General features: G+C 38.2%; 5 protein-coding genes across 5 annotated transcripts; 1 reads left to right on the top strand and 4 right to left on the bottom strand.

Annotated features, from left to right (window-relative positions):
* Positions 1-109: 109 nt before the first annotated feature.
* Positions 110-1,085, bottom strand: LOC108089699 (1,2-dihydroxy-3-keto-5-methylthiopentene dioxygenase). Its single transcript, XM_017188047.2, has 5 exons — positions 901-1,085; positions 747-824; positions 559-686; positions 393-486; positions 110-320 (listed from the first exon to the last, which is right to left on the bottom strand). The coding sequence occupies exons 1-5, from the start codon at positions 1,021-1,023 to the stop codon at positions 183-185; spliced, it is 561 nt and encodes a 186-aa protein (XP_017043536.1). The 5' UTR covers positions 1,024-1,085; the 3' UTR covers positions 110-182.
* A 205-nt stretch (positions 1,086-1,290) lies between these two features.
* Positions 1,291-3,257, bottom strand: LOC108089763 (ankyrin repeat and MYND domain-containing protein 2). The gene is made up of 3 exons (XM_017188154.2): positions 2,954-3,257; positions 1,946-2,719; positions 1,291-1,796 (listed from the first exon to the last, which is right to left on the bottom strand). The coding sequence occupies exons 1-3, from the start codon at positions 3,155-3,157 to the stop codon at positions 1,560-1,562; spliced, it is 1,215 nt and encodes a 404-aa protein (XP_017043643.1). The 5' UTR covers positions 3,158-3,257; the 3' UTR covers positions 1,291-1,559.
* A 226-nt stretch (positions 3,258-3,483) lies between these two features.
* Positions 3,484-24,795, top strand: LOC108089738 (CYFIP-related Rac1 interactor B). Its single transcript, XM_017188119.2, has 5 exons — positions 3,484-3,673; positions 4,729-5,019; positions 16,652-16,915; positions 23,277-23,539; positions 23,672-24,795. Exons 2-5 carry the CDS (start codon positions 4,837-4,839, stop codon positions 23,934-23,936), a joined length of 975 nt encoding a protein of 324 aa, XP_017043608.1. The 5' UTR covers positions 3,484-3,673; positions 4,729-4,836; the 3' UTR covers positions 23,937-24,795.
* LOC108089740 lies at positions 20,590-21,738 on the bottom strand. The gene is made up of 2 exons (XM_017188122.2): positions 21,420-21,738; positions 20,590-21,345 (listed from the first exon to the last, which is right to left on the bottom strand). The coding sequence occupies exons 1-2, from the start codon at positions 21,465-21,467 to the stop codon at positions 20,701-20,703; spliced, it is 693 nt and encodes a 230-aa protein (XP_017043611.1). The 5' UTR covers positions 21,468-21,738; the 3' UTR covers positions 20,590-20,700.
* Positions 22,082-23,117, bottom strand: LOC108089739 (putative uncharacterized protein DDB_G0271982). Its single transcript, XM_017188121.2, has 2 exons — positions 22,419-23,117; positions 22,082-22,312 (listed from the first exon to the last, which is right to left on the bottom strand). Exons 1-2 carry the CDS (start codon positions 23,031-23,033, stop codon positions 22,139-22,141), a joined length of 789 nt encoding a protein of 262 aa, XP_017043610.1. The 5' UTR covers positions 23,034-23,117; the 3' UTR covers positions 22,082-22,138.
* Positions 24,796-24,831: the final 36 nt, after the last annotated feature.

Genomic DNA, 24,831 nt, shown 5'->3' on the forward strand with positions numbered 1-24,831 from the left:
TCTTTGTTATTTTTCAAGAAAACTTTTTAATATCTATAATTTTATAAATGAAATTTTTTTTAGTTTTATGCATTGCTTTTAACCAGTATCAAAAAAAATATATATAAAATAAGATATATAACAGCTTTTACATTTTTTTATTTACAAATATCAAGTTTTGATTAAAATGCTCTAATAGGTTTTTAAACCTTGTTCAATTGCACAAAATTTTCGGCCTGATGTTTGATGTACGACTTGCGGCAATCCATATCATCAGCTGGGCGGTTGTGTGGAGCCCACACGGGTTCCCCCACAAAATAACGACGAGTCCTAATGAAGTTCTATTAAAAAATGAAATGATAAATAAAAAATCAATTCATATATTTTGGTAATAAAATGTTCAGAGCACTTACATTGGAATCCAAAGTAAAACGGTGGTAGATGCCAGCTGGTATTATAATCAGATCTCCTTTTACAACCAAAATGCGCAGCCAATTGTCCTCGTTGCTAAAATGCATTTTTTTTCAATAAGCATGAATTCAGATGTGAGCTAATAAACAAATAAATTCCGAAACTCACTCGCGAACATCAAAGTAACCGGATCCATTCAAAATCAAACGTATTTCCTCGTCCGTGTGCAAGTGCTCGGTGTAGAAAGCTTTTAACTTGTTGGCGTAGTCAGGAAGACACTTTTCCGAGCAAGTGATCTGCAATAGATTTTATTTGTACAAAGGTTCCCCAACAGTTTATTTTGTTTCCAATCTTGCCTCATCATCGTACGTGTAACCACGTTGTGCCCTCAGTTCGGTGAGAGTATTATCGCTCTGGTAGGCGTCCGCGTTGATCTGCAAAAAATTAATAATCAAGATAAGCTCGCAAGGTCACAAAAGGTTTAAACTTTGAAGTCGTAATTTCACTTGCTTTAAAGTATTCAACGCCGGTTTTCTTGTAAAGATCATCCAATTCCAAATAAGCAGGAGGATTGCGATGGTGCTCTAAGCGCTGATCGGTTTCCTCCGTATCCATATACCAAACTTGCACCATTTTTTAAATTTGTTCAACTACTTTCAACGAACGACGAGCAACAAATAGATTAACAAGCAAATCAAACTGCCATCAGCTGTTTTCGAATTTTCGAAAGCTAACAGTGTCGAAGATGAATGCCGCTAATGCTAGTGCTGTTAACTTAACATTCGAAAAGAGATAACAGAAATCCGTTGGTTCTGTTAATATTTTAAATTTGTACTAAGCATTGAAAAAAAGAGGTGATACAAGTTTTTATTTTATTTTAACCCAATAACTCCTTTAAAATTTATTTTTTAATATACTCTTTTATTTGCCTTTTGATGTGTGTAAAATTGTTGGGCAGTTGTAGTTGCACTTTTTGAATGAAAATTAAGGAAATCAATTGCGGTTAGCAAATTCTTTACATGCTGGTAATACAAATTATATTATTTACTACTGTGAGGCTTATTTTGTGTATGCAGCTTACAGGCGGTACTAACAATAACTTAGTACACGAAACTGCTTAGTTCCTTGTTTTATGGTACATTTATTAGCGATACAAAGAAGCCATTGGATTACGCAGTCAGTTTGGATAATTCTTCGCGCAGCTCGGCGGTGTCGATTGCTCCTTTAGACTGGGATTGCGATTGATTTTGGGACTGCGATTGGGCCAAAAGGCGGGCGCAGTTCTTCTTGTGCATAAACCAGTGGAGTCGTTGGCACTCCCGATCGCAATACTGCACCGCTTTGCACTTGGAGCACTTCTTGTCCGGCTTCTCGGCGCCACAGGTGCTGCAGTAGCTGCCTTCGTCCTGAAAGTAGAAGTTATGAGATTAGAGTACCTATTTCGTTAATATATTCTACTGATATTAAAGCATATAAATAGACAGGCAACTATTGATAAACATCTTTACATTTTAAAAGTACTGTGAGTATTCAAATTACTTTTATAATAACTCACCACAAATCCCCTCATTCCGTTTATTGCATTTCTAAGGATCGTCAGAGCTGGCGGGGCATCCTTGGCGCCCAGTTGCGTGGCGATTTGCCGGAAGATGGTGCACTCCCGCACAGGAAACTCCCGAGCGCACTCCCTTAACGTATATTCCACATAGTCCAGCTGGCCCAGCTTGTTCTCCTTGAGCACCCGCTTCACGAACATCTCGATGAAGTCGTTCTTGTTGGCCTCGCCGGCCTCCTCGCCGCTTTTCTCCTTGTGCTGAGCCTTGAACTGCTCCTCGCAGCGTATCAGTTCGGCCAGAATCCAACCCTGATAATGGAACTTGAAGGCCAGCAGTTCGTTGAGGTCATGTGTCTTCTGCATCTCCTTCTCGCACATCAAAGCGAGCGTTTTTCGCAGGTTCGTTAGGATTCTGAGCAGTCCCAACGACTGCACATTAAGGGCAATCCTCACAGGATGCAGGTTGATTTCGGTGACGAAGGCATGGAAGGAATTCAGTAGGCTGGGCGGTATTTGCGGCTCCGTCTGCTGGCCGTGCACTTGGGTGTAGTACTCCAAACTCGAGCGGGTCACGTAGTTGTTGATGGTCTCCACGCAGGCGTGGTTGCCCACGAAAGCGGCCATTTGGGCGGCGGTCCTCTGGACACTGTTTATGCTACTCGGCTTAATACCTGCATCCAGAAGTTGCCGGCAAACGTGGGTATTACCAGATAGAGCAGCAAAATGCAGAGGCGTGTAGTCAGCTCCATGTTGATTCAGGTTTATGTCGGCACCCTGTGGGAGATGGTTGAGTTAATAATAAATTTTAAAGTAGAAACAGCGGATAACAGTATGTAGTCTATAATGACGAGGTTTTCACAAGAACCTATATATGTTACAAAGAATTACTGACTTCTGTCAGATATGTAATAAAGAATGTAAGAGAATCTTTAGCTACAAATAGGAACACCTGTGGCTGAATGAGTTATTTAACCCCCAAGACAGGGTCCAATTGCCAGATATACCCACCATATCCAGGAGCAGCTGGACCGCCTCGCGGTTTCCCTTGAAGCTGGCGTGGGCCAAACAAGACATCCCACTGTCGTCCACGAAGTTCACGTTATTGCAGCCGACCAGCAGCTGTTTGAATCCACTGGTGTCGTTCTTGGCCAGCCGATCCAGCAGTTGGCGCTGCAGGTCATCCAGCTGGGCATTCTTCTGCTCCTCAGTCATTGTTGTTTGGGTTTTTTTAGGATAATTTCAAGAGTTCTTCGGAAAATGGTAATCAAGAAAACTCCACTGTTTTCGGCGTGCACAGTTCTACAGCGATATATGCATCATTTTGCAACACTACGTGAATTCGATACATCGTTAACAATGGTATGTGTCTTGGCTATTGCGAATTTGGAACCAAAGCTAGCATGGGTTGAGAACAAGTGTAAGGGGAGAACAGGATTTTTTAGTGTTTCACAATTTCGTAGTTCCAAACACTTAGCATCGATAGTCAAGACCAAACATCGATGTTTCTCCACCTCTAATCTCGTCACTCTAGTTGTTTTGTTTTTGTTGTTGCGTTTTTTGTGGCGGCCGTGTGTATCGCATCGCATCGAATTGAAAATCGTGTGTTTGGTGGTTTTCAAACATAAATACATGCATTTAACCCGCGAGGTGCCAACAATGTTCTAACGCCGCTGCGCTTCTTAAATAAAAATAAAAAAAATTTGAAGGAAATAAAAAACAGTGAAAAAGGTGATAAGCGTGTAAAAAAGGAAGGAAGGGAAATTGAAATTCCAATGCAGACGAACCCTTTTGCATTGGGAAATGTATAAATAAAAGTGAAGATAAGCGCGCAAAATAGCGAAGCAGGCGCAAAAAGGAGAGCGAAACAGCGAGATAACGAAAAGCCAGATAAACAAAAGCCACTTACACATGGCCACAATTCTTCAATAAAAACAAGCCCGTTTTTTGTTGCTCCTTTCATATTTTTTTTTGCAAAGTGTGTTTACATGTGCTGTGTGAGCAGGAAAATGGCCTTTTCCTACTTAGCACGATGTGTGAAAATTGGCCTTGCCGTTTCTCAGTTTCTTTTTTGTTTACCATTTTCGATTTGTTTCGATTTCGCAGTATTTCCTGCGAAACACACACAAACGGACAATGCGAACTAAGATAGACACAAACACATGGCTCATTTCTCCTCCCGTTCATCTTCCTCTCTCCTTTGCTCTGCTTCTCCTCTTCACCCCCGCAGTGCAATTTCAGAGGTCGAAAGTAATACAGTAAATATTTGATAAGGGAGACAGCAAGTGTGGAAAATGGAAAAAAAAAACGTTGTTGGTGCCTTATTCTGATTCAGTATATTTTCTCAAAGATGGTTGAAAAAATGTTCTTTTGGGGAATATAATAACACATATAAATTAAAATTTTTACTGGAAATCAATGAATGTTTTCAATCAATAAGCTGGTTTTATGTACCCAAATTAAATCTTTCGATCTCAATTAGTTAGAATTCCAACTGCAAGACATGAAATTCTCGTAACCAAAACCATCTGTGTTATTTTTTTCCCATATGTGATGGGGGCTGAAAACAGAGTTTGGCTTTCACCGTTTTTCCCACCCTTGAGGTTGCTGTTTTCCATTGTCCTCCAAAAAATGAAACAAGTTCCTGACTGCATCTTCCCCACCAACTATCCCTATCAACTTTTGCAGCTGCTATTTAGGGAGCCAGAAAATTTATTAAGCCCTTTTGTGACAACAGGTGCAACAGCTGCTCATATCTTCTCTTTTGTATTCCCATCCCCTCGCAGTGCTTTAAAATAGTAAACCAAAAGTGCTAATTAATAACCGACAAAACTAAAGGAAAAACCAATACTACCAAGTCCAAAAACACCACAAGTATTAGTTAATCAAGGAAAATGGGAAAGCTGCTGAGCCTGCTGTCACGCGACGACTCGAATTGTTGCGCCGCAAAGTCCTACGATGTCTTCCTGGATTTCGAGAATGCCGCCCCCACGGAAACGGAGCGGGAGGTCTACGACGAGGTGGAGCGCGTTCTTCGGGAATCGGAGGTCGTTCTCGAGGAGATACAGATCTATCGGGTGAGTCTCCACTAGCCATATGCGTCATTTGCTCTGGGTTTAACCGCAAGCCCGCCAACCGGTTATTAGGCATTTGCTTAATGACACCTATAGTTCGAACCACTATGTGATATAATCAAGAAATTTCACTTGCAGTGTTATTTACTCAGGGACATTGTTTTAAAATTTTTCTGATTTTCTTTATACATAATATATTTTTGAGAAATTCTAACTGCGTTTTCGTTAAAATTTTACTTTATTTAATGTCATCGTTACTTTAATTGATATTAAACAATAATAATAAAATATCAACAATAAAATTTACAGTCATTGCTTTTAATTTTAATACGCCACTTTATAGACTCTAAAGCAGTTTAATTCTATTTGGGCGTCCCGAAAGGCAGAAAAGTATAAAACTGATAATTTCAACAACTTGCTAAAAATAACAACAATCGCCAGGAAATCGACAGCAACAAAAAAGAGCAGTAATAAAGCGAGCAACAAATTGAGTATTTAACCTTTGGCAGGGTGAGAAAATAGACGCACTGAGCGTTATCTTGGGTGCAAGTTTGTACTCTCTTTCAGTCGTAATTCTCATACCCTTTTGGAAATGTTTACTGGGAATTATCTGAGCGCTTCAAAATATTTAAACTCCGCAACGAATTAAATAAGTCAATATTATTCTGAATTATTTCTTCAAAAATATCATCCAACAATTTTGATTAAATTAGTAAGTAAGCAACAAAGAAGTAAACAAAAAATATTTTATTGAAAGGCTTATGAATCTGTTCTTCTATAAATATTTGTTTATAAATATTCAGAATATTTATCACTTAACGTTGAGGCAGTATATGTATAATATGGCCTTTAAATGTTATTCTTTGCAATAGTTAATATTGACAGACCCTAAGTTGTTTATTGGCTCCAATATAACTTTAACTTTGGCTCTTCCAATGGGTTTCTAAGGGTCTCTTTGATGGTCTGACTCACGCACGTGCCCACATGATCTGATCCGGTGAGCGGACTTCTTTCATTATCGCTTCACTGACGTCATTAACCAACTTTTGCCGTTGCTCTTCACACTCTGATATTTCTTTGCCTCTCTTCGGGAAGAATTAGTCACACCGTTCTTCGTTACCCACAGAGAAAGAAATTTCTTTGATGTTAATTATATTTCTTATCAAAAACAAATTGTGTTAAAATTTATCTTAGAAAAAATAATTAACTTAGTTTTTTACAGTCAAAACAAAAAAGATTAGTTAATATTCCATCAAATAGATAAGAAAATGTAACATGAATATTAATTTTTATCTTCCAATTTTTATGGTTCTGAAAAGCGAGATAAGATATTTCAATATGTTAAGCAAACTGTTATCAAAACTCGATCTAAAAATGAAGGAAAATTTGTGAAAACTAAAAATTTAAAATGGAAAACAAAGTTAATTTTTATGTAAGGAAATTGTTTTATTTTTGTACAAATTTTTCAAATTTCTTCCAAAGTTATATTTTTTCTTGTGCATGTGACCTTTTTGCGACAAATTCTAATTCACATTGGTGTGTGCAAAATATTAATTGGGTTTCAGACGCAAAAAGACAACAAAGCGGTGAAAAGGGAAAGGGGAAAATGCGGGGTGGCAGACAAACAAATGTCAGGCCCAAAAGCTTTAATCAACGCAAATGAACTGGAAAATGTATACCAATGAGCTCATTTCCTTTGTGTTGACCCACTTAAATGGGAATGAAACCAACAAAGACGACCTCGACGGGCATTTAACCCTTTGGTGCAACGATCCAACGTCCCTCTTTTACATGCTTTTCTAGAGCTAACCAGAGGTATTTAAAATGCGCTTAAATTGCGGGTTGCATTTTTATTTTCATTGCAGTTTTTATTCGACTGCTCTGCGCGGTCTTTTTTCCCCCAAATGAGTGGGTGGCTTTTGGGTTGCTACAACTGGTTGTCAAGGCAAACAAACTGGTTGCGGAGTAGGTGATTATTCCCTCTTACCTCTTTCCAAAAATAGTTGGCCAGGCGCCAAAAGCTGGCAAAATGGCAAAAACTTCTTAGTTTTTTTGTTTGCCTCCTCCTCCAAGTCAGTTGCTATAAATAGAAACATAATGAAAAGAGGAAAAGTCAGAGTTCTTCCTTTTTCACTTGCATTTCTTGTTTTCTTAAGTTGAGTTTTAAGATAGGAAGACTTTAAAACTGAACAAAAATGATTGATAAATAATATTTGAACTGGATTTGAAATTATATTGACTTAACATTAAAAACGTCAGTCCATCTTAAAAATAAGAAAGTAAAATAAAATAAATAAAAACTTAAACATTGTATTAAACCTTTTCATTCCAAAGAATTCGTTCGACTTTTCTCCAGCTGTAATAGGCTTTTCTATCTGATTTATCAGCACTTGTTAGTGACGCTTTTGTCAAATATTGGCCCAGACTAGATAGGGAATAAAAGGCGCCTATTGTGTGTGCGTAATAAACAAGCAACAACAAGGTCAACAAAGGGCCGCAAATAATAATAATAGAAAAAGTCCCACATTCAGTGCAACAACGGTCATAATAATAACGATGCTTACGCACTCACCTGAAGAATAGGGAAAAAACAACAATAAACACGAAAGTACTATATATCAACAAGCAACATCGTGTGGGTGCTGCTCAGATAAAAGTTTATCGGGTTTGTGGGCCAAAGCCATTGAAATTTAATGAACCGCTATGAGGTATTATTTAATTATATGAATTAACCTATAAATTTTGTGGTTTTCAATACCGCTGATAACCATTACACATTTTCAGATATCATGATCGACAAACATATGTCGAACACATTGAGAAACCCAATACACAACCTTGGATTTCTAAACCTCGATGGAAAACAAGTGTAAAGTGCTGAATATCAGCAAAGCTTTTTGTGGTTTAATTGTTGTATAATCTTTGATATGGCTGCTACTCTGAGTCAAAATAGTGAGCTCAATGAGTTTGCCGACAGCTGAGTCATTATTCTTCAATTATTTAGATAATTTAAAAAATATTTCAAACACTTTGAGTCACTTACAAAAAAAGAATAAAAAATATTCAAATTCTGGTTGTGCTTTTCCGGTTTTGATAAACATAACACTATAAATAAAACTTTCTGCCTAAAATGTAAACCATATTTTATTCCACTTATCCCACTTAACAAAATTTAAAAATATTTCCCCAACAGACTTTTGGTCTAATAAAAACCAAAATGATCCCCAAATTTCCCACCTAATAATATCATGATTTGTCATATTCCCCCCATTTAAGAGCCATTTTCCATCCGATCTCAGTCGCAGCTGCTTTCACTCAAGGGGAGAAGTCCAACTCCAAAATGGTTGTACAAACGACCCATTTAAAAGAGTGTGCTCCACATACAAAAAAAAAAAAAAAAACGATTTGGCGTCGTATGAATAAATTTATGCACATTTAAGTACTTAATGAGAGTTGTACACTGGAGGGCGACAGACATTCAGCGGCAATCGAAATAATCACAGAATCGGAATGAGCAGTCATTAGATAGGCCCCCAAACCCCCTGAATCTCTCGTCGGCACTCCCACCTCTTCCAGTTTTCCATTCCACGAATAACTTAAACGATGAGCGCGAATGCAAAATCACAAAGCTCTGGAGAGCGAAATAAAAGCCAACTTCCGGTTGGTCATTCGGTTGGTCAGACGCTATAATCGCTATAATGTTCGTGCCAGAGATCGGCATTTGAATATTATGAAATTATGATTTTATATTAGCTTTTGAATTCTGCCTTTTTGCATACATTACAAATTATCAAAATTAAACTTGGCGGTTTTGGCAATTAGTCACCGAAAGGTAGGCTTAACCGATAATACGTATTTTTCATAGTTTTCGCTATAATAAAATTTAATAAAACCTCAGCTTAACCATTTTAGTAATCATTATTGCATTTAGCTTTTCTAAACCTATTTAACTGCTGCTTTATGTAAATTTTTGATAAGTTTTAGTTACTTTATTACGGCTACATAAGCCATAAATTAATTTTGCCAAAAATAGAGAAACCACAAACATAAACAATTCTATACGTATACACAGAGAAAAAAAATGAAAACAGTTTTAAGGTCAGTAGATAGACAAATTTATTGCTTCTAACGTCACTTAAAAAACGAACATCCGCATTTGTGAAATTTACAACGTTTCCCAAATAGTAGGCGATCCCCAAATGGAACTCCCCGAGGTTTTAAGTTTAACAGCCACGTCATAAAGTGCGCTTCAAAGCAGTTTATATGTGATTTCGTAATGTCTAACCTTTATTGTCCAAATTAGCCGCTGTTAATATTGAAATTCAACATTCATTGCATTTCACTTTTCCAAGTTTGATTTGATGGAGCCATTTCCAAATTGTTTATAGCTCGACGTTAACGTATTTATATTCGTATTTCCGACGTCATCAACCACAAATCAGTTGCGCCCAAAAATAGAGATAAATAAAACGTAAACAAATCCAAGTAAATTAAAGTGTACACATTTAAACTGTAAAGCTCAACGAGCAATTTGTTTGGTCTACATATCAAGTATCTTTTTCACGGGTTTTAAGTGCACTTTAAAATAATTGTTTTTGTTCGTTTTGAGTTGGCTGGAAGTTGAGGCGCAAATCTGTATTTCTTTTGTATTTCGTGACAACCAAAGTGCGTTTCAATATTATAGGATCATAAAAGAATAATTGCATGCATACGATGCAAATTAAATTTTATTTAAAAACGCGAGTGTGAAATAAATAAAATTATAGCACTGCGAAACGCACTGTCTCTGCATGACACATTTTTGTGGTTTATTAAAATGACACTGGACTGATTTCATTTAACCGAATTTAATTTAATTGAATAACGCCCCGAGTATCGTTATTTACTCGCTTTAGTTTGCATTGCTGCGCCCAAAGGTTATAATAAATTAAACCGCAGCCTGAAGCAAACCTCAGAAATTAATTTATATGTTTGTCTAAACAGAAATATAGACGTTTGACTGCTCTGCAAATGGTGTTTTAAGTACCTTCCCTGCTAAAGTGGCTTTAAAATTGTCAAATGACCAATTTACAACTCTTGGGGAAGGTCTACGACCATGTCTGAGTCTCCTAAGCAGCTTAGAAAAGCGAGTGCAAAGTGCAATGACAGGGAAAACATTTCAGCTGCTTTTACTGCAGCGTCTGTGCAGACAGTATTTACTTTACTTTATATCTTTTTTACGAGCAACTGTTTGGCATCTCTGTTTATGCGTGTAATTTGCACAAAATAAATAAAGTTTTGGCAGGGGAGAACTGTGCCATTTTTCAGGAATTTCTCTGCTTTATTTATAATTTTTCTTTTGTCAATTTTAATGCCGGCAGCTACCAAAGTTTTCCACCATTTTTATATTCCTTTTTACCGAATTTTCAACAGCTGTTTTAAAGTTGTGGGGCATTGGGGAGGTCGGCCATTAATCGATATAAAAGCCTTCCTACCCCAATGACAAATGTGATTTATTTTCTTTAATTGAGTACAAGGGAGTGACATGTGTTCTACCGGAATTCAACAGCTCTTTTCCCGCTCTGCCTATCCATATTCCGGAGTTTTCCCCTGGGGACATTGACATTTGTTTGGCTGCCCGAATGAAATGCGTCAAACTCGGTTTTCCGATAAGCAAACTGCTGTCGATAATTAAATGCAATCATTTGCCATATCGCTCGTTTCGTGTCTGTGGATTCAGGGACGTAGAGATTGGAGGTTGATTTGGGAGGCTTGGGGGAGTTTACCCCAAAGGCTTTAAGTGGTCTGAAGCTAAGACAATTAATAATGATTTTAAATGGGAAAGTCGTTTTCACAGTAAAATGTGTTTTGAAATCCTAACAATTGCTTAATTAATCAAGGAATTATTTTACGTTAGATACTATTAACTTCATATATGACTTACATTCTTAAATGTAAATAAATTATATGTGTAAAATCCCTTAAGGGTATTTAGTTTACTGAATTTTTACGTCTTCTACACTGGCCCATTATTCCCCTCTCACCTGACATTGATAATGCCTATAAGCTTATCTTATCTTTATGGCAATCGCAGGTTTTGTTGTAATTGCTGCTGTTTTTGGCTCTTTTTTATGTTGTCGCTTCGATTATCTTGATAAATTACGTCTGTACTCGTGACAACCGAAAGCCCATGGCCCTTGAAAAAGTAAAGCCATTCGCACATTGTTACGGCTTATTTAAATGTAAATTGTAATTAAATTTACAACTCACGCTCCGTGTGTGTTGGAATTATCTTTAATTTAATCTTATTTAAAATAAATTTAATTCTTCACAGTTGATTGTTTTAATATTGAATATTTTAATGATTCACAGCAATGAAGCTTCTCTGCTTAATGTTTAATGACCAAATATGTCGCAAAGATTATTTTCGCTGGAAACCATCATCTGGGATTTACGCCACACTTAAAGGCCCTATTTATAAAGCGTTGCATCAACTGAAAGTGATCGTTTTAATTGCTGGTTGCTATTGTTTACCAAATGACTTTGAATGATGCACAATTCTGTCGCATTCTTGTGAAAATCAAAAGTAAAACTTGCCTCTCACCTCTGCATGTCTATCTGTATCTATCTCTTTCCCTCGGACTCTCCCTGTCTCTGTTCCCCGACAAAAGCCCCAGTCAATGATCGTTCAGATTCAAAAGTGACTCACAAAAGCCATAGTTGCGACTTCTTGTTCGAGTCAGCAGTTTTACAAGTGTAACGCAACATCAACAATAACAAAAGAATTTTGCAAGGCCTACACAGGAAACAAATAGGATATACTTTTGAAAACAAGGGGCTTATAGAAAAATTTTCGAAATGTTAACTTGATAAAATATACTTTAAGGAATAATTTTGTTTGAATCAGACTTACTGATTAAAAGTCATTGAGCCATAGTGTTTTCTTTATAATTTTCATTCATAATTTTAAAATGAATTTTTATACTATGATTTCCAAGAATCATTTTTTAATTGGAATTCTATTAGATTCAAAGAATTTTATTAAATATTAATGATGCTGCTAGAGTTTCCGTTAGTGTACGGATATATATATATTTACTTACATATTATGTCTGCTGATATCCGACTTTGAAACGGGAATAAACCGACGGAGAACTTTTTTGAGCGTTGCTCTTGTGAACATTGAATTATTAAGAGGTTCTTGTCAGCGGAAGGCAAAAACATAAACACAAGTATTCGTTGGAAATTATGAAACATTTATGATTTTGTTAGTCATTTAAGTGGCGCTATGAGAAAATTGAAGACATACATAGCTTGTCATCGTTGTCGTCATAAAATTGCACTTGCAGTTCGTTTGTATTTTATTTATACATATGTGCCTTTTGATACTCAAGTGTTGTCATCAAAGGCGACCGAGTGTCTGTGGGATCAGCTTCCTTTGTTTATTTGCGCTTTCGTTTTCTGGTTTTTCCTCGGAATCCTTCCTATTAAAAATAAATGATGAAAAATTGTCAGTCATCAAAGGGAGCCCACCTCTGAGAAATTGTTTTGGTCTTTTTAATTCCCAGAATATATTTGCATTGATTTGTGGTTCTCCGACTTTATTTCTCCTCTGTTTTGTTTGAATATACAACCGTATATAATTTTTGTCTTTTTGTTCGCTTGCGATTCATTCATTGATTCATTACAACGTGATGGGAATTTGAAACGTTGCCATTGATGATGCAAGCAAAGCTAAGGGAAATTAGAAAAGCGCAGTCACTTTTTTATGAAACGAAATGTCAGCAAAAACCAGAAAAAATGCCCGGCATGTTTGGCATGTCTGTCCTCTCGGGGGAACTGTTTGTTGTTAAACACATCGCCAAAGCTGTAAACAACTTCTGTGGCATCCATGGAAACATTTCCATTTCGTCTGGTGCAACACCACCCACACTTTTCCGGCTCCCAACCCCACCTTATCCCTCCTTTCACAAACACATGACATCAACTATTTTATAACGTCACGCGTTTCCATTGTGGGCGAAAGTCCAATAGCGAGTCTGAGTTGCACTTTAGCGCCACTTGGGATAAACAGCCGCACAAGGGGAAATTTTAACGATAAAACTTTATAAATACATATAATTAAAGAAGAGTTTAAAGTGTTTTGGATACTCAATGGTTATTTTGCAGTTTTTTGATACATATTTGAAATGGGCTTTAAGTCATATTACTATTACTATTAAATATTTCTACCAAATATTAAAGTTTTGAAATTTAAATCCCTAAGGTCGGAAAATTGTTCTCTCTGTTTTAAGATTACGATTAAGTTGGCGCTTGGATCAGGTTCTCAGTTTAGTGAGTGGGGGCTGCGATTAAAACATGATCTTGTTCGCTAATGTTAAACAACACTGCCAAGTGTCATTGGCAATTATCTAGGGCAGGCCGTTCTCTCCCCACTTCTGCATTTCCGCATTGCTGCCTCTAATTTCGTTTTCAATTAAAAACACTGCCATTCTGCGGCAGATGCAACACTCGCCAAAGTTAATTAACTATTCATCTAAGTGTGGTGTGTGGTTATGTGTGGTTAGCTTTGTGAGGGGTTTTTGCAGCTCCGCGGAGCAAATGAAACGCTGACTGATTGCGCTTTTATGCTGCTGCTTCTGCTGCTGATGAGCAAGATGATGGGCCAGTGTTAATTAAAGCCCAAACAAGAAACAGTTACAAAACGAAAAACGGTTGTTGGTTTATTATGATTTCTTTTCATTCGAGTAGGCAAGTTCAAGTTTGTTGTGGCTGTGGGTGATTTTCTTCTTATTTTCCTCGTTTACTTGGAAAAACGCTGAAGCAGACAGCACGTGCTTACAAATGGAGCACATCGTGGTTTTGTTTGAAACGTAAGAACATGGGATGCGGTGATGAATCAACACAATTGCTCACTGGACAGGAGATGCGATGCAGGCATCCCGATCCCGTTTCCTGTGACTTGACTTTAGGTTCCCCTGCAACACCTACGCCTTTTGTTTTCTGTCCTTCTTTTGGATCTGACTTGCACATGACGCGAGATAAAATGCAATGGACATCAACAGAAAACGGGGGAAAAATGGCATGTCTTTGGCATTGAAAAGTATTTAAATACCCTTATAAGAAAACGATCTCATAAACATGTATAACAAAAATATTATAGTTATCATGAAGTATGTAATTATTACTTACTAGCTTAATCAGTTGAGTTCGCCTTTTAATAACAACCTCGAAGTTTGTCTATTAAACTCATTCAGAACATTTGCCATCATACCGTCAATTATTCCCCCATCGCGTGGCAAACCATTGCCCTGTATCATAATGCCCCCCGCAAGGGTAATAAACAAAAGTGAGCTGCCTAACGATACTTGGCCATATGTGGAGAAACACAAGTATTCTTCTTCTCCGAAAATCTCAGCTTGAAATCTCTGGCATGGAATGCTAGTAAACAAGAGTACGCCCACACAGGCCACGTTTATTTCAAAACCATATACTCAAAAGCCTAAGAGAGGAGAAGTGAACGGACCAGGCCAGAACCATTTCCGTTGCATGACCGTGTGCTCGGTTCGTGGCTTCAAGAGTCCTTAGAGAGTCACTGGCGTAAACGAGACAATGCCGTTGAATAAAATGGGAATGCACACAGGAAAAATATTTTAAAGATAAGGTTCTACATAAAACCAACGATGTTCTCGGACGAGAGATCACAATGAATTTAAACTTAAACATGAAAGGCTATCCATAGATTTTAAAATCTATTCAAGAGTTTATGCAAACTTAACCAATGTTATCCCTAACTCAATAAATTATTAAACAAGCGATATTTTTTTAAATTCTTTTCTAAATTTAAAGTTCCTACATTAAGTTTTGAACTAAAACTGGTTTTTATTTTGGTTTTTTCTGTGTAAAATGGACGACTAAGGCCAAGTCAACGACAGCAGTCCTCATCCCCTTAATTTTTATCACAACTCCCCTCACATTTTGTTTACTTGTTTGCGCGCGTTAAACATTCTGGGAGGCTTCGAGTGCAGCAGCCAAGGACATGAGATCTTGACTTACAGACAGGTGTAAATTATGTAGAGTGAAAAGAAATGCCAGCACACAGAGCCCGAGAGTGAAAAACAAAAGCCAAAACATCACAGATGCACTGTTTGCTCAACGCTAGCTGCAGACAGTTGCGTTCTTATTATTATGATTATGCCAAAGTACTCAAAGCAGAATGCTGGGGAACGAGGGTGACTGCACTGCTACACTGTTAAAAAATGTATTCGCAAAATATTTTTACCAAAAATATAGCTTTATTGCTTTTAAGGAAACGTAGATCTTTAAATCTTAAAATGTTTTATAAAAAGGTTTTTTTAATGTATCAGTTGTATGTACATGCGTTATGTTGTTTCTTTTCTTGATCTTATTACTTTTCTATTTTGAATACAGATGCCTCTGAAAAAGTTACCTTTCAGTGCAGCTCAGCATTTTGCCTTCCGTCTGAGTGTTTGTTGATATGCGCAGCGATTTAATTATAAACACACAACACGTGCTAGTCCATTATATTACGGAGAGGTGTGCAAACCAAAAATAACACTCGTTTACTTCTTTGCGGAGATACTCACACTCCAATACACTGAGCTTGAACTTCGCAGTCCAGTGAGCTGTGCGTAACTCGCACCTTTTCAATAGAGGAGGCTGGGCTGGCTATATATAATTCTTTATAATCTATGCCAATATGGCATAATGGGTTAGACACGCAACAACAAACGGCAGGGGTATATAATTATGTTATTATGTTGTGCGTGGTTTGGTCAACAAAAAATGACGTGGAAGCCATAATTAAGTTAGCCAACTATTAGAGTTGACTTGGTACCAAACTTGATACCAAACACCAGCAATATAAAAACCCTTTAAAAAATATACTAAAGTAAATTAAATTTATTCATATTTTATCCACCTTTTTGTTGCATTGGCAACTTGGATGGCAGTCTGCAAATAAAATATCTTGGGTATTATTAGCCACTTAAAATGTATTAGAAAAATGCCAAAAGACCCCAATTGAAATAATCAACGCCATTTGCTGATTGTACAAAACGAACTCTTAACATCATGCAATGACCGTTCGTTAGCTCCAGTTTCCCGGTGCCGTGTGTGTTTTCCTTTATTTTATTTTTGTAGATCATAAAGCATCGATAAAAATCGCTGCGCCGGTCGGTCAATGCACGCGGCTTTCGACGTCGTTATTGTTGCATGTGCCGCACAAATAAAGACGCAGAGTTTTCCTCGATGAAAACTAGCTGGCCACAATGGCTCACAGTTCGCTGATTGTAATAAAACAAATGCATGAAATGTGGTCAGCAGGCATACTTTTTTTTAGAGGCCTGTAAAAAACTAAACCCCAGAAAAAGATCACTGAAAAAAATTATCAATTGATATTAAGAGTCTGAACAACAGAATAAAATCCTGACAAACGTATAACATACGAGTACAAACTAAAGGTGAAAGTAAAAAATAAAAACCAAGAATTTCATAGGCTTAGAAAATGTTGCATCCCAGAATTTTGAAGTGTACAAACCATTTATAGTTCGCATGCCAAACTCGCATTTAGTCCAGTTCCGAGTCGAACGTATTGACTGACGTCTCTTCCCTCTTTTCCCGTGAATCTTTTCAGGGTGCCGGCAAGGAAATCCGAGAAGCCATCGCGGATCCCTCGCCAGAGGTGACGGCAAAGGCTTGGGCGGCGGTGCTGCCACTGGTCAACAAACTGAAGCGCTGCTACGAGCACTCCATGGAGCTGGACAAGATTGTGCCCAAGCTGCTGGGCCAGCTGGTGGGCGGCAAACTGAATCCGACACAGCACTTGGAGACCCAGCAGGCGCTGGTCAAGCAGCTGGCCGAGATCTTGGAGTTCGTGCTGAAGTTCGATGAGTACAAGGTGAGTGAGTTGAGTTTGAGTTCGAGTGGCTGTGACAGCTGGGTGTTACAAGCTATCTGTTCCATATTTGGCGGTACAACACCCACCTCAAATAGCGTTAACCCATTAATTTCCATTAAAAGAGTTATGAGTGACAGCTGAAAACTAATGATAACTCGTTCGTGATTAACATTTTAAAAGGTTGTTTTTTTCGGAAATTTAATAACAATATTTTAACACGAAAAACAATTAGTTGCAATACATTCATTACTTAAAATAACGTTCTCATTGAAACGAATTCGCTTATATTTTAAATTTACCAACTTAAAGAGATACAAAACAGATGCAACACCTCTGTGAATTTGCATTGATTTTTGCCCTGTCTGTTTATCAATTTGTTAGTGGGTTAAATTCTGTCTTCTTCACTGCCTGCTTGTCTGTTTGTTTACCTTATGTGGGCGATGTCGACAGCCAAGTCGAAGCAAAGCAATATGTATCTAAAAAGCCAACTCAAATGAAGCCAAACCAAGTCCCACTGCCAACTCATTGTGCGCGTGGTTGCATTTTTAATTGACTGGCTTTTTTTTTTTTTGCTCGCTTGCTGGCTGCCGTCTGCCTGGCTGACTGACTGACTGACTAGCTAACTGGCCAAGACGAGCGCGTGCTGCGGCCCATTGATGAAAAATCTTTCTGGCCATCCGTGCATTCATTCGGGCCACAGTGGAGCATCGGAGGCACTTACGCACACGCAAACTAAATGGCCCACGAACAAACTGCCGATGACCGGATGAAGTTGTGAAGTGAATAAAGTTCTCCGGTGTGCTCACAGCTAAGGTCAAATAAATAGTGATACGTGGGATAAATGGCTTGCCAGAAAGTATACATTAGTTTTTTTCTGACGTTTCTTTATTTTTAAGAGTTGAAGATAGTGTTCTTGTTTGTTAAAATATAATTGGATTCATTACAAGTTTCAAATGGAGTCTTTAGTGTTTCTTCCTGTTTCTAATAATTCTTTATAAATCCATTAACTTGAGAAGTTTATTCTCCTTAGCTTATTAAAGTAGTTTTTAGGTAAAGGTTTTCATTAATTTAAGTTTCCATATTATTATATTGACTCAAACTGTTATCATATCAGATGGCTTCAATATGCAAACGAACGTATCCGCACTGGGTTAAAACCATTCTCCAGCCACCTCGCTTTCAGTGGCAGTTAAATATGTCGGTTGATTGTCCGGAGCCCAGGAAAATCGATTTGTTTAATGGCAAATCCCTGTGAATGGCGCATTTCCCATGGCTCGCTTCCGTTTTGTCGAAACTTTCATCAAATCGATTGGGGAGCGGTGTAAAGTTGGGGAAGGAGGGATCTAGGACGTACAGGGGGTTAGGTAGGGATGGATACCCAAGTCATCGCCATCGCCATCGTCGGCTTCTGCTCTCTGATGTCTAGAGTCTGCAAGTTTGTGCCCCCGATGATAATGATAATAATGATGATGATGATGATGATGCTAACGACGATGACGATAATTCCGATGATGATGATGTTAAACGCTGTAAACTGCACGTTCATTGTGTGCTCAAAGTGTCAGCTGCCCGGCCCACCGAGATTCTCATGTAAAAGTTGTGTATATAGCTCAGACGTGCTTTCCAACTAACAGCTACTTCCGTTCTCCAATAAAAAAGATCCATTGTCTCTGCGCTTTTGTTGCCGGGTTTCCAGTGGGCCGCAAAGTATGCTGCACAATTTATTGACTTTGCTTGTAACTGGCTTCGTTTTAACGTCGAGTTTATTGCAAGAAAAATCTTTTGACATCGAGAGGCACTTGCAGTGCACAGTGGTCCAGCCCGTAGGCCCAAAATAAAAAAACCAAAGTCCAAATTTTAACTTTAAATTTACCAATTCTTATTTATAATTGGTCTAGCTATTTGAATTAATTCATCTTTTTGTTTTGCACCGTCTGTCCGCTTCAAGAATAGCATCGAAAGAGATAGCATGATATTCATTATGTACTGCAGCGTAAGCAACGTGCAAGTGAAGCTCTCCGCAAAAAACTTGTTAAACATTTTTAAAACAAGCGTTTGTGCCATGGAAGTGATTAATATTTTAAAGAAAGGTATTAACTTTCTTTTTACAATAAAAAGTATATGTAGTATTTGTTGTGTGTTGTGTAAATCATTGTTGTATTTAGTACATAATTGTGAACGTTCTTAGTTTGTCTTTTCTGTGTTTGGTTAGAGTTTTAGTTGTGATGGCACTCTTTGGCATTCACAAATCTTTTGGTATAATATTCTTAAGCATTTTAAGAATATAAGAAAGTTTAGTTCAAGTGCCGTAAGGTGCCGTGCGGCTTGCAAAATACAAAAAGGTAACCTAGCCTAAAGCAGGCGGAAGCGGAAATTCTAACGATGGCAATACTGCCAGGGCATTTTTTAATAATCCTGATATGTCTGCTATTATAACAGGTGTTGAAGAGAACTTAATAATAAGATTTTTTTTTTTTTTTTTTTTTTTTTTTTTTTTTTGCCCGAGTATATTTAAAATCTGTCCGTGCAGGGACAATCATTAAATTTTATGATTACATTGACAAGTTAAAGAAATTTAATTTTTAGGGTAGGGATAGGAAAAAGGTCATGGGATGCCTTAGCCTGGGTCTCTGAATGGCAAGTCCAGGGGATGGTAACGCTTGAGTCTTCTAGTGGTGGTGCTGTTGTCCAGCAAGTTAATGGCCAGTGGGTTGTCATGGTCTGACAGTTTCGCCATGTAATTGGTGCTAATCCTTTTGATCTCCTCAGCCACCCATGGGATCTTCAGCGTCGTGTGCAGCTCTTCATTGGTGGTTAGGAAGTGTGCTCCAGAGGCTATGCGCAACGCCTTGTTTTGCACTCGTTGGATGGCCGCAATGTTTGTGTTGGAGGCAGTACCCCAGAGCTGGATCCCGTAGGTCCATACAGGCTTGATTATAGCCTTGTATAGCAGTAGAAATAATAAGATGCTCAACAATTTTGCAAGCGATTTCATCAGGCTACAATATAAATTCTGCAAAATTCGGAGAGTGTGCATTAGAAACAGCAAAACTACTTATCATTAAATATCCGTGGTACTACCTTCCTGCATCGGTTCATAAAGTATTATTACATGGTTCTGCCATAATTAAAAATTGTTTTGTCTCAATTTTGCATATAAAAACTGAATATCAGACCGATTGTTCATATGGCAGCTATATGATATAGTTGCCCGATCTGGCTGATTTTTACATATTATTTTAGGATAAATATACAAAAATTTTCTGCAAAGTTTCAAGTCCCTACCTCAACTAGAAGTATTTTTGGCCGCTCTCCCCATACAAGCCGAACCACTGTGCAGTGTGTAGCTAAAATTACTGTGTAGTTGATTGGAGGAATTCCTAAAAATTAAACAGGAAATAAATCAAATGGTGGATAGTAAAAGTCGCTCAAGTTGCTTTTTTCTGATACAAGTTTTAATTGAGAGATGGTAATAAAAGTGTCCAGACCCCAGCACTTCTAGGCCCATAACTTTCTAATTTTTATCCGATTTTCAAGTGGAATACCTCTATGAATTTGCTATTTCAATGCGCAAAAAACTGCATACCTCCCTAAATTTGTTATTTAAATATAACTTTTCTAAAGCGGCGTACCCTCTACGAATTTGTTATTTCAATACGTAAAATACTGCAACATTAGATTTTTGTTTTAATTTTTTGGTCAATTGTTTTCTTGGCACGCTTTCAACCAAAGCGTAATGGCTCTCGAGAGGATTTATTCAATTTGACTATAACACAGAGTAAAATTCACTTCTTATCGACATCTTCGCGGGTATTGTAAACTGGCTGCAGGCGTCTGGGATATTTACGCAAATAGTCGGCATAATGCTGTGCATATTTGGCCTCGAAATTGGGACTCCTCCAGGGTTGAGCTGGTGTATAGAAGTTCTCAACGTTGCTGTAGACATTCTGGTAGTTATTTGGGGCCAGAGAGCGACTGCCTCCTATTTGGACCACTTGCTCCTCCTCGCGACGCGAATCGCTGGAATCCAACTCGGAAGTGAATCGAGGATAAGGTTGAAGTTGAGGCGGAATGGATTGGGAATACTGAAGAGGAGGCGTTGGTGTAGTTTCCTGTTGTTGGTAGTAAAAGTATCCTGGCACATTGTTGTAGTTGTGATTTGGAGCACGTGTCGCTGGTAGCTCCTCCCTCCTCCAATTTGGATAGGGTTGCCTAATCGGTTCCCCTCCATAATAAGCGTTAACATTTGGATACTGCTGCTGTTCCTGGGCACCATACTGATTATCATTCACCACAATCGGGGCACCAGTCCATATTGATTGCACTTCTGGCGAGGAATAGGGTTGAGTTGCATAAGCATTTCCATAAGGTGATGCATACGGAGGTGCCCCGTAAACTGCATCTATCATCAGGGGCAGAAATGCATAAAGCTAAAAATAATCATTAATAGATTAATCATCTCGGGTGTCGAATAATCCATATATTATATGGGTACAACACTCACCAAGTTGAGGTGTCTGCTGTTAACGATCCGTCCTGTTCGCGGCTTCATTTCTTACTGTTGAGAACGATTTATGCTAATAACGTATTTATATGAGTTTTCGCAACAGTCTCTCGACACTATATAGTATAGGATTGTAGAGTAGTGCATGATGTTCGTTTGCAGCGCCTCAGTCAAGGTGATTGGATGAGCAACCCAACTTTACCTGACTCAAAAATGTGGCGGCGGCGAATCTCTGAAGTTAGTTTGATTTTTTTCTCACGCACGTTTTCTATCCAGCCCTGACAACTTAAGTGCGGCATCGTTGTTTTGGGCCTGGCCCGAGGTGGAAAACTGTTTTTCAGCTCGGCCAGCAGGCAAATTGCGGTGTCACGTACCGAGTAATTAGTAATTAGATTTTGAAGTCAACGGTAATTAGAGGTTAACAAGAGCGAGTGTTGAAAATGGCCAATAGCTGCACAGCTGACAGCTGCTGACTGCTTTATCAATTTATTGGTAAAGTTACTAGCTGTGATGCATTTTGAGACAAAAATAAAAAGTATTTATTTAAAAAATTGTCCTTTATAAATATTATTTAATTTTCTTTGCATTTTCTTGCCTATTTGCTCCAAAATTTTTTATACTGTGAAATCTCCACAAATGCAAAAACAAAAAATAAATAGAAATATAGAGACAGTGCTTAAATTATATTTTCATAATAAATTTAGAAAGGTTACAAATTTTTATAAATTTGGATGCAAGTGCAGGATGAAGAAGGAGCCGTCGCGTGGCACGGGAAGCCGGCTCAGGAATTCCCCACCATCGTATGAGTCGTTGAACAGTTTGACTAAATGAGAGTTCGGTTCTGCCTCTTTGGCCAATGGCATTCCATGGCACATACTATCGCGGGTCAGGTACTAGAAGAAAACAAATATTATTATCCTTCAAAAATAAAGACAACTTGGTATGTACATTGTACATTCACTCATTCATTACTTATACAAAATTTAATAAAATACCAACCATTTTTTCTCTGATGGTGGACAAATTATCGACTGGTGGGGGATGATTGAAGGGCTCCTTTGTGAATATATTTTCCCCTCTGCATTTGAGCAAGTGGGCTGCTATTATATTTCTCGATCTGGCCTCGGCAGCATTGTGAGGCGTTTGGCGCAGCTTGTCCATCCACATGGTGGCCATTGTCTTGGAGCGAAAGTCCAGGCTAACCACCTGGCGCTCCAAATCTGCAATGACCCGTTGGAACTCCTCATCAAACTTTGCGATTTCCGAATTTGGCTTTTTGGAGGCTTCCTGTTTTTGACGATCCCGCTCCAATTCCCGCTCACGCTTGAGTTCCTTATCCAAATCATGTTTCCATTCCAGTTGCTTTTGCCTTTCCTGCTCCTTTTCCCGCTCGCGATCCTTACGCCGCTGGCGCTCCAGTTCCTGTTCCCGTTTACGTTCACGCTCCTGCTCCTTCTTGAGTTCCCGTTCACGCTCCCTTTTCTCCCGTTCCTGCTCCCTTTTTTCCCGTTCACGATCCCTTCTTTCTCGTTCACGATCCTTTCTTTCCTGCTCACGCTCCTTGCGATACTGCTCGCGTTCCTTTGCTGTGGTCACCGTCTGGGAACTGTCCATGATTTACTTGTGAAAATTTGTTTTTGAATATGCCCTTTAACCCCTTTGTGATTGTTTTGATCTTACTGACTGATTTTTCAAACTGAATCGATAAAGATAATTCTAGTTCTAGTTAGTCTTTAAATATAATATTTCAAGAGTTCCATTTATAGATCGGTTTTATTCGCCAATTTTAAATTGTTATTATAAACGCCCTCATAAATGATCAAATTTTGATTACCTTTTAACATTTTCTCTTTGCAGATGAAAACACCCGCCATACAGAATGATTTCAGCTACTACAGACGCATCGTCAGCCGACAGCGTGTGGATTCCACGGAGAACATGCTGGTCAGTACGGAGTTGGCCAACCGGATGTCTCTATTCTACGCCCATGCCACGCCCATGCTCAAGGTGCTGAGCGAGGCTACTTCAAAGTTTGTCAACGACAATGCCGATGACGTCCAGAACACGACGGAAACGCTCGGAACAATGGCGAAGGTGTGCCTGAGGATGCTGGAAAATCCGTAAGTTTAATAAAATTTTATAGGAATCTGCTTTAACGATTCTACGATTCTTGAATATGTGAATTTTTTTTCAATTAAATATATCTAATATGTATTATTCTAATATTTTCTAATATTTTCTCTTTCTTACAGAAAACTCCTACAACAGATCGAACGCGAGGACACGAAAATGCTGGTGCTTCGCGTGATGGTCGGCCTGGTGATCCTCTACGACCATGTGCATCCAGAGGGGGCCTTTGTGCGGGGCGCCCATGTGGACGTGAAGGGGTGCGTGCGACTGCTGCAGGCGCAGCCGGCCATCAAGGCGGAGCCGCTGCTGAACGCCCTGCGGTACACGACGAAGCACTTGAACGGGGAGAACACGCCGAAGAACATACAGCGCCTACTGGCCGCATAATATCGGAGGCGATCGGATGGATGGTGGAGAGAAGAGTTCATTAACGTTAATTTCTATGTGTATGCGTATCGATTTAAATGGTTTTTACTTTATTTATGTAATTAGTAGGCTTCTGTATTATTTGTAAAAATTGTGAGCGAGTGTTGTGCTAGCAGGAGGCAGCCTCTAGTTTTATTTTTACCCTGTGTGCATTTCCAGCATTTGTTTCGTACTGTTTTAGACTCCGGCCTCCAGGTGACGTAACGAAGTGGGACGCATATATCAGCAGCAACAATATTTAGTTGATAATCTAGCCCTAATATTAAGTAATGAAAGGAACCCAATTAACCTAAACAACAAATTAGCGCAAAGTTTAAACTGATGGTTGGGAAGATATGAGAGTTAAATCCTAAATTTCACTAAAGCAGAGATTATAAATATTAAATAACATTTTAAAATCAAATCTAGAGTATTTTTTTGTACATGACGGTGTTTAGAGCGAGGTGTAAAGATCTACATAATGCATAAATTAATTACTATAACGAATTGTACGAACTAAAATGCCTACACAATTGAACCACAAGCAGAAAGCGGATGCATTTATATATTTCCACGCCGTCAACTTTGATAAACGTATTTAAACAAATCTACAAATAAACTTGAGCTGCGCAATAATAATAATTTTTAAGATTTACAAATAGAAATAAAAAATTAATAAAATGGCAAAACTTAACGCATACAATTTGTACCAAAAAAAATAAGAACAATGAAAAATCACACAAACTAAATAAAGATTTATATATGCGATAAGAGCGAGAAAAGAAAATGAAGGAAAAACTATAGAGAATGCTGAATCAAAATAAATATCACGCAAAATCAACCAAATATTTGTTTGTTTTACGGTGTGGATTGCAAA

Source organism: Drosophila ficusphila, unplaced genomic scaffold (genome assembly GCF_018152265.1).
Source record: "Drosophila ficusphila isolate 14025-0441.05 unplaced genomic scaffold, ASM1815226v1 contig_106, whole genome shotgun sequence".
Lineage (NCBI taxonomy): Eukaryota > Metazoa > Arthropoda > Insecta > Diptera > Drosophilidae > Drosophila > Drosophila ficusphila.